The sequence below is a fragment of the Anopheles coluzzii genome, chromosome 2 (assembly GCF_943734685.1).
Source record: "Anopheles coluzzii chromosome 2, AcolN3, whole genome shotgun sequence".
In the NCBI taxonomy this organism is placed as follows: Eukaryota; Metazoa; Arthropoda; class Insecta; order Diptera; family Culicidae; genus Anopheles; species Anopheles coluzzii.
Window position 1 is genome coordinate 51,641,656 of NC_064670.1, and position 12,395 is coordinate 51,654,050.

A 12,395-nucleotide genomic window follows, 5' to 3' on the forward strand; every position below is an offset into this window, starting at 1 on the left:
GTAAGAGCTTTTGAAGCCCCCGGTGCTGCACTGTGCTAGACTTGCTGGCTGCTGGATTTGTCATTTAGTCAATTGATCTTTATGACAATGATGATTATGACAAAGATGATGATACACTCTCCTGCTGTCAGTTTCGAAGGCCGAGTTAATCATAATGAAACCCAATGTACGCCCCGGGGGGACATAATTTATTTTGTACCAACGCATCAAGGTACTGTAGTTGATGGTTGCGAAAAATAATTAATTTGATCGGATGGAAAAGTGAAAATTGGTTTGTAAGGTAGGGTTAATTTCGTGGCAAAGAAGGATAGGCTGAATGTAAAATTTAATTAAACGAACCATTTAGCGAAACAATAAGTTATCCTGCTTTAGGCAATGCATTGTTCTTTAGCGTCCGGTAATGAATAGATTTCGAATGATTTTGATAATCTTGCGTTGTGGCTAGTGCACCGATCATGTTAATTGATTGTGGTAGACAAAGGGTTGTAAATAGTTACATAAGAAATTGTAATTGATATTTACAGACAAAACCAATCTGACCTGATTTTCAATTTTTGTGTGATTTTATTAACTTATACCGTGATTTCATTTATTTTTGTTGAAAGCTGTAAAAGGTTTGGTCTCATTTAATGCAATGTACATATTCTCACTTCTTCACACTGCATTGAATTAAATCACTTTATTTGTCTTTCCTGCAGTTGCATTTAACGGCTTTCACCTGTAAGTTCCCGCGGGCGTATCGCTGATTGGCAAACAGTAGCCAATACATGATTTACGATAATTAAAGGAAAGTTATAGTTCCGTTTGCTGCTACGGTCGGTTGCTGCTGCTCCTACAGTAATGAACCGAGAAACCGAGAAAAATCGAATGTAATTGAAAAGGAATGGCAATGTGTGTGCCCTGTAGGAAACAGCGGAAAGGAAAATGTATTACACTTCTGGCTGTTACTCGTAGATTACCACGTTCAAACCATTTTGTCTAGTAGCATCATGAACGAAGTGTATATAAAGTTGTGCATCGAGCTGTTTTGTAACTGTTGTTACACGTCTGTGTTGCTTCAAAAATGCATCGGAAGTCTTAGATCGGAATGAGCGATTAACATTTTTAGCTGCAAATATGTTTCTACGTTGTCTTTATAATTGATGCCCAATGCCTCGGGTGGGTTTTTTTTAGTTGTCAATTCCTGTTCGTATGATCATTCTTCGTATATTTGCTCTGAATGTATCTCTCTCATTCTCTTTCTCGTTTACTCTAACTTTGGTATCCAATTGCAGTGGTGTACCCAATGGTGTAAGTGGTGCGATCATTGGATCAAGGTCTGCCTTTATGGACTATTGCTTATGTTTTGTTTATTAAAAAAAAAAATCAATTTTTGCCTGTTGTGTTCGAATACTTCCTTGATGTAGTGCAATTCGAATCTTGTGTTGATGATATTGCCTGTGGAACGTCTGTGCAATTTCAAACTGCAAGGGAAACAAAATTCGTTGGTTATTACTCCAGCCAAGTTCAGTCGTTTTTATGCGTTGTCTGATCTTGAGGATCTTGATTGTTTTTGAATGTGTTTGAATGGCATCGGTTTAAAAAAATCAATGATAATATTTGAGTCCCGTGGGATCCGTTTGTTGGAAATAAAAGAAACAAAAAAATATGCTGGAAAATCATAATGTTAAATCAAATGTAAACAAAATATTTAAAAGCTATGTTTTTATTTGAAAGCCTTACAAAAACTGTGCAGTTGAAGTACACATTTTAAATTGTTTCAGCTTTAAAATGCATTGAGTAACATATTCATTCACAAAAAAACATGTAAATTGGATCTCGTGGAAGATAACGATCTATTGAGCTGCAAGGACGTGGAGCTGAAGAGGGGTTGGTATAAAAGTGCTCATTTATTTTAATTATCCGTAGTATGGAGCTCAGGCTAGCAAATGTTATGCTGCGCGTCTGTCAGCTGTACGATCGGTTTCCTTGAGAATTCACTTTTGGACAGCTGACCAGAGCGGGAAAGGCTTGATGGGGATGGTGATGGTTGTGTTCCGTATACTGCAATTTTTTTTGGTTGATCGCAATCGAATTGACAGGTTAACAATAAATGATAAGTGAAAAATGGGCAACAAAACTATTTTGCTCTACATTCCACCAAGGACGGTGGGCGTTTACAGCACCGGCTAATAGTTTTGACGTCGAACGTCGAGAAAATTACTCTTACGATGAGGATAATTGATGTTTGCTGCAAACCCGTTGCTATAGCAATGCAAGTTGTTAATCGTCGAGCTTCGTCCAGACAGTCGTTTGGTCGAAATGTTTCAACTCTTCGTTGCTTACTTCAGTTTTGATGCTGCAATAGATTTTTGGTGCATTCCGGTCCCAGTCACTTGTCAGTCTGTGCCTGCTACCTGAACGGGCAATACGGTTTGTTCTGCAAAAGTACACTGTAAAACCCACCCTGCCAAGACAGAAGGCCTAGGGAAAAAACCTTGTAGGGATGTAAAGTCTTTTTCTGGCCAACGTACTGCACTTGCTTCACGAACATACCATACCAGCCTACAAGCGTTTTGGATGACCGTGAAATTATCGATTGCTGTGCATTACTATCTCCGCACACGAAGGGGACCCATATTCTGTGCATACACACATACGCACACGTACATTATCCAACCGTCCACGCGAAGGAAACGCGATGGTTGCAATTACGCGACAACAACAAGCTCGTGTAAATGCCGCCTTGCTGGTTCAAGGGGATGAAGTTAATTTTTACTTCAACATCTACTACTACTACTACCGCTTCCACTTTGCTGGGTAAAATAAATTTGCGAGTACGAAAACGTACGAAAATGAAAGCGAAGTAATGGGTTTGTAAAGCGATGGAATTAAAAAAAAAACATAAATTAAACAATAAAACACAATTGCTGACTCCACCTATTATGTGTGGAAACAAACGTAAGGGATTTGGGTTTAAAAATGATAGGTCCCACTCTGATCAAATCGTAAAATTGGGTTTCCTGTTCAAGTAAAAAATTGGTCAAAATGGACCAACCGGAGGATACATGTTGCTAACGAATTATAACGAGATTTTAATCGAATCGAGCCCGATCTGATCGAAATCTATGTTCCTAAGTTAATCGAGGTATGGCGATATGATCTGATATGATCGAACGGATTGTTCGGTTTCGTACAATATGCTTAAAAATCGCGATAAAACACGAGTGAAAAGCAAAACAAAATCCAAATGACAGCAAAATTTGTGTTGTTTTTTTTTTAAATAAATTAATAAGAACTATTGCCTTACCTTCCTTCCTTTTGGAGGGTTGGGAATTGTTGAGGTACTGGTACTGTTCTGTTGTTCCTCTTATTTTGGTCTATTCAAGGATTTAGTTTTTTGTACTTATAAATAAATTAATGTTTGGCATTGTATCACAAAAAAGTAGAATACTCAGCTTGATGAATGTGTTTGTTTTTACCACGCGTAAAACACACTAAAAACATGTAAAATATATGTCAATGCTTGCAAACGAACATGTAACCAAAGCAATAATAATAAAAAAATTGACGGCACACTGATTGCATGTGTGTATCCCAAACTGCATCGTTTTAAAAACAATGCACATTAACAAGAGATTGCATCGCGCAAAATGATTAATGATTTCACTCGGACTTTCTCAAGATTCACGGCCACCAGAACCGTCCCATCCAAGCTCCCCGTCCTCCCGATGGTACTGAGCTTTTTGACTGCAAGATGTGTCCTTCCGAGCCGAAAAGAAGGCCTCAGCCTCACTTACAGCCGCAGGAGAGAGAGAACGATCGATGGTAAGGACACACGATTGATGATGTACGGCCCGGGTTGGGCCGGACAGGCAAAAAAGAACGCGATGATGGTCCATGGAGCATCGGGCTTGGGTGCATTTGTTGTATTGGGTTTTGTTTGAGCTCAACCGGTTTATTGTTGGCGGAGGACATAGACTGTATTATTTCATAATAAGTAGAACCGATGCGGCGGACGAGAGCGCAACCACTTGGTTCCTTTCGTCCCTGTGGTCCCTTGGTTTGATGCAAATCGTCCTCCCGTTCTTCCTTCACATCGTGGAAACCGACGCAGTCCCCTCGTTCACTCAGAAGCAGAATTGGCAGTCCCCATAAGACGGATGTGTTTTGGTTAAATTTTGAGCATCGAACATGTCACAACATGGCTTTGGCGCATAACAAATGATCGCCCGGTGTCAAACAGCGCAAAAACGATCAATAACAAATTGTCTTCGGGTATGAATTTGAGACGGCGTGATAATGCAGCGAACACAGTAGCGCTCCCCATAGTAGTAGTGAAAGTGTTTTTTTCCTTTGATGTTAAGCTCTGTTTTGCATATTGTTGCGCTCTCGCCAGCTTTGATAATTGTAGAGTAGAGTTTTTGCTTTCTGTCTGTTACTGGTAAACTTGTGCCGGAAGATTTATGTTCATCGTGCTGATTTCCTTTGTGTGTCGGCAGTGTTGGGGCAGCAAGGCAGCTGTAGCTCTGCGCAAGGCAGGGTCCAGCGCGGGCTATCGTTATCGCTCGCTGTTGATGTAAAGAATTAATTTTGCATGCGTCGTGTCGACTTTTAATGAATATTTTTTGTTGTCTTTAATTATGGCGCGTGTGGAATTTGGCGAATCAAAGAAACAAGCCCATGGGTCACGATGCGTCGCTTATCATAATTTAAATTAGCATGTGAAAGGGGGAATCAGTTCCTGTTCATCGCCAGTGGTTTGTCGATTTCCTCTCTCGTTTTTCTTGTATAATTTGATAGATCTTGGTGCTATTTTTTTAATGCCATAAAAGAAAACACACACTTGCTCGTTGCTGTACATCCATACACTCATTGAAGCACTGGCGGTTCGCGGTGCGACGGTGCCAATATATCTACCTCAAATTAGCCAACCGTGAATCGATAAAGACATGACACACTGACAGCTTGTTGATCGGCATCTGTCTTGTTTCCCGCCGTCGTCGACATTTTGCCGATCGTTCTTATCAGCCCCAAAAGGGAAGGCCAGTTCCCGGGCACTCTCCTGCACCCCCTCCCTATCGGTGTCGCTTCATCGCGTCCTCCGCGCGTTTGCGTGTTAAACGCAATGTTGGGTGCCCATGTTCGCTGTGAGCCCGCTAGCGGGGAGGTTGCTTTTTTGTGGTCGCTTGTTGGCGAATTGTTAAATTATCGTTCGCAGTGACAACAAAAATTGTGCAGCAAGCCCCAGGTGGATGGTATGTCGAAGGTGTAATAAATCATGAACTCGTGGGGCATGCGGCATTCGTAGTCGTCAGTGGATTCGGCGACAATGCTGTAATCCTGTCATTGAATCGACGGCAAACTGGACACCGAATCGATTGGGAACGTGTTTGCAACATTGAAGGCTTTTGGAGATCGACCGGCTGGACTGGGCTGGAGTTGTTGGCCTAAAGGCCGGGCTACATTGATCGTACTCTTTGGTGTAATTTCAATTTTCACTAGCGCATCTGGCGGCGGCTGACCGAAGCATTTTGCCAAACAATTTGGAGCCGCTCCAGAAAATACGTTAATTTTCCATGTTTTTTACTTAAATCGGAGGAGAAAAGTTTTGTAAAACGTAGATACACATGTCTTGCACGCATTGCATCCATTTTTGCAATGGAAAACGATGGAAAAACTACTAAATTTTGAAATCCGGCAGATCCATTCCCTCGATGACCAAAAAAAGCTTCCACCAGCCGCCGCCAGATGCGCTAGTGAAAATCGAAATTACGCTTGCGAGTACGATCAATGTAGCCCGGCCTTAATACTTGAATGGTACGTTTGATTGAATCTTCGAGTTTGCGGAGCATAGGAGAACAGTGGCGGCTGAAACGTTTGGTGTCCCGGAGTCGCATTGTCTGGAGCCAACGTGTGCCAGATCAACTTTTCATCACACCCCTGCCCGGAACGCGGCCAGTAATTACCCTTGTCGCGAATTCGCTCGCTGAGCTTGGCTTGTCGTCAAGATGTCTGGAAGTGGTCGCCGTCACCGACGAACCGGTTCGGCTGGTGTGCTGCGATTCTAGAACAAAACTTCATTCAGCTGCACTTGGTGGCAGGGGTGGTTTAGCAGCTTCATTGATGACGGCTCTGTGTACGTGTGCGCTTGTGTGTATGCTTGTGTTCGAGGGTAATGTGTATGGGACGAGGAAGGAAAAACGTGCAAGCCCCACAACGAATATCGAAATGAAAAAGTGTACCAACTGCATTAGCCGCGTTTCATGCAGCTGAGTGATTGAAATCGAACATTCTGCCCACGCTTTCTACGGTCCTTAGCGGTTACTTTTCAAACAAGTTGTTCTTGGCGTTGCATCTGTTCGGTTAGAGTCGCCTAGAATATGGTTACCGTCATCGAGCGATTATTATCATAACAACTGCTGCCACCAACAGGCACGGTGTGCTGCTGGCATTTAAAGACGTCTGTAAGAACGGATACTCTCTTTGCCACCGTGTAGGAACGTGTCTGTGATCGTACCACATACTTTTTGCGCAACTTGCAACCGACGGTGTTTGATAAACATTGCATTTAATGACTTTGGTAACGGAACGGGGTTAGCAGATTTGTTTATTGAAATTGCATAGTTTTCAATGCATTGTATAAGCGTCTGAGCAGAGGGTTACGTAGTTTTAAACCTTTTTCATATTGTTTGCTTATCAGCAATCGAATTATTAGCGCGATAAACTGGCGCCTCAAACATATTGCATCAGTTTTTATTGGAATTTCGCTTCCCAAAGCCTCTCAGATAAGCTATCAGGTTATCCAATGGCCATGAAGGGTGATTTTTTTATAAAGAATAAAGAAACTCAAACCATGTTACAAATAGTAGATATTGTCAATTTCACGCCATGATGCCGTGCGTAATTTTGATATTTATTTATATATTTATTCAATTATTTATGATACGAACAATTTGTTCAAATTAATATCTGCCTGAAACAAATCGTGTTAAACATTTTTTAATGTTGAAACGACGTAATCTGTAGCCAAGTACAAAGTAATTGTAAATCTACAATATTAGTACATCTCACTGATCGGGTTACAACCACGTTACGTTCCTATGGCATAGTCTGTGGCACTAATGTTGAGAATCGCACAATTTACCTTAGCATGTTTTCAGTGCTCTTTATGCTACGAGAGTTGCGCACTCTCAATGGGTTTTGCAGAAAACATTGCTTTTCTCTCCCATCTGTTTTCTCTCCCCTTTTCCGTACACCGGTTCAGACAATGGCGAAGTGTGTTGAGAGTACGTTTAGTTGCTTTTGTCAAGCTTTCCAAGCTCCTTAACAAGGGATGCAAGGGGTTCAACTCAACCCTTAAACGGGCTCTCCACAGCTCGATCGACTGGATAAAAACATGTCCACGGTGGGAGCATACAACCACCTTGCCTACACGGAGCACGCAGCACACTCTCCTCCGTGGGCGATCGCTCGCAACTTCTCCACGGCTCCATTCGGTACGGTCGGGGGATTTCTCTCCGTTGCTCGCCGCTCGACTGAAACGGCGGATGCCTCTGGGTTAATGGTATGCGTCGACTGGAGCCGCTAGTTTCAACTCGACCATCGTTCGCTGCGGACGGTACGTGTTTTCGTGCGTGCGGGCCCCGTGCACCACGCCATCGGCAACGAGCTGTGGAACGACAGAAACGCTGTCGCGACGCTTGGTTGAAAATTACTCTTTATCAGTGTGTTTGGTCGGCTGCGGCCGGCAAAGTGGTTTTAAACATTTGTTGCTTCCCCGTGCTGAAGCGTATTTGTTTGGTAATTGTGCAGGTAAAGAAAAAAAGGAAAGAAGTTTGTGGTTGGTTGTGTGAAATCGGTTGATAAGCAGTCACCCAGTCAGCGTGCACCGATGCATTTCGTGCGTGATCGTTAGAGGTTGTATGGAGTTGAATGAGTTCGCAGCGCCTGTGCAGACGTGTGCGTATGGTGACGATGCTCGTTCATTAAAACCAATCAAACTAATCGAAGTTCTGAACGATGCTGATAAGAAATAAATATAATTAATGTTCCGGGCAGGGAGAAACAGAGGGTAAACAAGCAAAGAAATGGGTGTTTGTGCATGTATGTGTGTGTGTGAACAGTGATTTAATTGCATTGTGAAAGGCTTGCGAAGAAGCAACAGTTCAAAAAAAGCATTTCCTTAACGGATGGGGTGACTGGTTGCTATCAGAACCGTGTGGAGGATTTGCGTTTGCAAAAGGGCCGTGCTTTTAATTAGATTGCTTTGCCGGGCCGGAATCGCGTCCTGTTAGATACCTTTTTCTTTCCGGCCAGTGTTGTCGTTGCCCTGAGAACCATTCTTCAAGTCGCGATCGAATGGCCCGTGGTCTCCGTGTAGCGAATGAAAGGAAGTGTAATTAATTTGGGACGGTTGCGCGATGTTGAGCACCGATAGGCAGCGAAGCTCGTGTTCCTCGGAGCCTCATCCCAAGCAGAGTGTAAAAAGCGTTGAAAGAGTGATGTAAAATGGAAAGGTACGGTTTATCAGATCACGGCCGAACAGAAGAAGCGGCGTAAGAACGCGAGCTTTTCCACCACCGTTCGCTGCATTGCACTCAGTAAGCGCTGAAGATGGAATTAAAGAGCTAACTCGAGTAGTTGGGATGAAGAGGCTAACTGAGAGTTGCTGTGGTGTGGCTCCTTGTGGGAGCAGCCTGAGCGTGGATCGCTTCGCACGCATCTTCACCAGCCCTTTTACTCGCATCGAAAGCAACCGCAATTCGTTCTACGCTATCTTCGCCATCTTTGAATCCATCAACCCGTCTTTGCGTGCGTACGAGAGCAGAAGATGCTCCTAAGACCGGACGCTGTGTGCTTAAGATCGCGAGCTTCCAAACAGCGTGAGACTGCGCTTTAGTTCTAATGCTCCCGGTACGGTTGTGTTCGTGATGATGGTGTATGTGTACTCGCCGAGCGGTGAAGTTGTGTGTGTGTGTAAAAAGGGAATGGTGGTTGATTAATTGATCGCTGGCAACGATCGGTTACGATACCGCTCGGAGAACATTTAGCCTCCTGGTGTACTTGTGCAGATAAGGTGGTTCGGGAAGCGTCTTGTTTTCAGTTTTATTGAAACCGAACACCCTTGTCCTATTTGTGATAGTGAGAAATGGGTTACGGGATGGATGGAGGTCTACAAATTGAATCATTAAAAACGGCTCCGCATTAACGGATAGAGTGAACGAACAACACAAACACGCACACAATCCTATCACACCGGAAGAGATTAATACTGAAACTGATTCTTTTCCAATCGTTAGATGGCTTCTCTCGCCATAGGACAAAGGAGAGCGTCTGGTACAGAGCTGATAATGCTAAATAGTTTGCGGCCCATGAGCTTCGATCGGGTTGAGCTCGGGTTTAGTTGTGTTGGTGGTGCGTAGGGAGTTATTTTGTTTTTTTTTTTGTTTTTTAATGTATTCATTTCCACCCTGTAGCGAGGTGTATGCGAATAAAAAAAGAGTGTTCTATCGTGTTTTTGTGTGTTCCTGCTGTTTGTTTGTAAGTGTGTACCGGAAGTAGTGCCCGCGTTGAAAGGAATGTGGAATATAAAAAAGTAGCAAATAATTATTCAGTGTTCATCCTCGGCGAATGTGATTTTTGTAGTGGCGAGGATCGCCCGAGAATGATAATTTCGACCAGAGTAGATGTTTCGTGTAGTAAGCACGTGTATTGTATTAAGCTGTAATAAGAGCAGTGTAGCAACCAATACAGTGTCCATGTGAGTGTGTACCGTATGCTTGTTGGTGTGCAATACTTTACGCATTAGATCAAGAAAAAAGAAAGAAAGATCATAGCTTTGTTCTACAACGGCAGCGTGAATGAATTATACGTATGGTGAAACGAATCACGCTCCTCGATTGCTGCGTTAGTGAAGAGAGAGATCAACTGAAAGCAACAACAAAAACTAACGCTCACATGTCTGTACCAATGTGACAACAATGCCCATAAATATGACAACAGCAACCGGCCCACCGGATGGCGCTAACGGCAATACGACGGCGCTCCCGGATGGTGACGCGGGCGACGAGATGACGGGTGTGCGGAAGTCCCTTACCGCGGCTGGTTCCGCCGGATATGCTGGTTCATCGGCCAGCCCGAACGCCATCCGAAGTGGACGTCCCGGCAGTGGCCTCAGTCTCAGTGTATTAGGTAATATTGCACGCAGTATTTTCGGGCGGCTTGGGACTCACAGTGTAGATCCGGTTTTGTGTTTGGGTGGTGTTGTAATACATGGTATAACATTTACATAATTACGTTCTTATTGAACCTTGTTTGGCGGTACACGAAACGTCAGACAGATGTTATTAATGATCGTTATCATAGGCTCGTTTTCACTGGCCAACGAACTTGCGGCCGTTTGGATGGATTGATATACCAACTTTACATGTCCTTCTATTGATAGATGATAGTTTTGCTACCAAAATAATGCTAATGAGACACTGAACTGTTGTTTTGAAAACCTGTACAGACTATCATCGAGTCGGCTTGCTTTTGTGGCAGCAAATTGAAATTGAATGGTTCGAGTTGATTACATCCATTTTGGCGAATGATACACTCATAACTTACAAATTGCTATAAATAACGTAACTATGTAATTGGATAAAACTTTCCACGCAAAAAGGAAGACATAAATGTTTTGCCAATATTTGGGAAAGTTTTGCCGGTGCGCTATCACGATTTGATTTGAAGGAAAAGTATAATTTTGATTGCAAATTTGTGTTTTCCTGCCCTTGTCCGTAAGCAACTGTTAAATGATGGTAATTTTGCACGAAGATTATTCTTTTCCGTCCTTTCCATTTTTGGGTGAAGGTTTTTTTTACATTCTTCGCTGGCTCGCTGCGCTGTCTACGGTTTGATATTATTTTGGAGAGAGAAACCCAAACATTTATATGTATCCGTCAATTTTTGACCACTCTGGAAACGGAGCCAAACGATACAACCACTCCCAACCAAACCGATTGAAAATTACGAGATCAAACCGCACAAGAAATGATTGAACTAACATCATTAAGTAGGATCCAATCGTATTTCGTTATTCTGTCTCTGCAAATATTGTGCCTTTCCCAATTCCTGTCGTCTCAGCAGGTTGAAAAGTGCAATATTTTGAAGAATTGTGTGCATTTTCTCTCGTTTTTGCACAACCAATAAGTGTATGCCTGTGGTAAAAGTAAGTGAAAATGGATACACATTATACGGTACGGCAGCAAAACGTTCTACAATTTAAATTTCGTGCAGGTGCATCATATGCAACACAATTCACTTGCGATTACCATCACAAAATGGGCACCACTTCCGGTGGTTATGATGTACGGTTTGTTTTCGTTTGTCTTTTTTAAAGATTATCCGAAAAAACCAAACATCCATTCGTTCTCCTGTTTGGATAAAGAAAGTTAAGCGGAGGGATAAAAAAACAAGTCAAATCGACGCAAAAATAATTGCGAGCACATATCTACTACATAAGCCCTTCGAATTGCTGTACGCGACGAGTTCAAATCCATTGAGTAGCCTTACTCTCATGGAACATGCAGAAAAAACCGGTTAGCTTGCAACTTGCAACATCCAGTAAAAGTGTGAAAAATGGCTAATTTTTAATGCTGCTCTTCGCCACGGACGTACGAACGGGTAGTGTAACACAGGTCTGGATAACAGTTCCTACAACTTCGCATTGGTGGTCATTCGGCTGTAGTGCTATATATTTAAATTAGTCATCCGGCGCTGGTAATAATGATGGAGATGTTGTGCTGTAGTGTTTGGCTTTTTGTCGCACTGGGTACTGTTTTTTTGGCAGAAAGTAAAACTCGTCTGGATGCTCCGAGGACGTTCGAAACCAGTTGGGCCAAATGGCCCCATAAAGTGAACCGTAGTTTAATGAGTCATTAGGTTCGGTTTATTGTCGACGTTCAGTTTTGCTGAAATATTAGTTTTACGATCATAATGTTTTACGTTATACATTTGCAACATTAGGATGGACAAAAAAACAATGGAATAATAAATAAAATATTATCATTCATTAAATGGTAATTCTCTCTAACGACTTCAAACGATTTTATTTTGTGTTGCGTACTTTCGCCACAGCCGGTCAACATCTGTGACAGATTTCCCGACCTCTATCGTAAGGTCAACGAACAACGCTTTTATGTTCGGCTTCTTCAATGCCATCACTTGTCATCTGCAAAGGTGTTAAAACGTGATAGACAACTGTATCATTCATAGTAAGCTCGAACTGCTCATGCTAGCAGTCCTGCACCAGTCAGTCGCGGGGAGAAAGGTTCTTTGCCCGCTCCAGCGGATGAAACCGTACATGTTCGTCTGATCCCGGGCGACCCTTCTATCCGTTGGCTGGGTGGTTTTTGTTTGCAAAACATTTACAA

General features: G+C 42.7%; 2 protein-coding genes across 6 annotated transcripts in view; one reads left to right on the forward strand and one right to left on the reverse strand.

Annotated features, from left to right (window-relative positions):
• The window catches only part of LOC120947329 (protein TANC2), a 117,955-nt gene that overhangs the window by 19,604 nt on the left and 85,956 nt on the right, over positions 1-12,395 (forward strand). The window contains exons 1-2 of one of the 5 annotated variants that reach the window (XM_040362553.2): positions 7,564-7,794; positions 9,459-10,173. The exons of 3 other annotated variants lie outside the window; for them this stretch is intronic. In XM_040362553.2, the coding sequence (XP_040218487.2) occupies positions 9,963-10,173 (211 nt within the window). In that variant the 5' untranslated portion in view covers positions 7,564-7,794; positions 9,459-9,962. Of the gene's footprint in view, positions 1-7,563; positions 7,795-9,458; positions 10,174-12,395 lie in introns of those variants that run through there. One more of the 5 variants, XM_049606601.1, reaches the window with a different exon arrangement.
• LOC120953716 (tyrosine-protein phosphatase 10D) overlaps positions 1-12,395 on the reverse strand; it is a 144,863-nt gene that overhangs the window by 2,645 nt on the left and 129,823 nt on the right. The window lies entirely within an intron of this gene.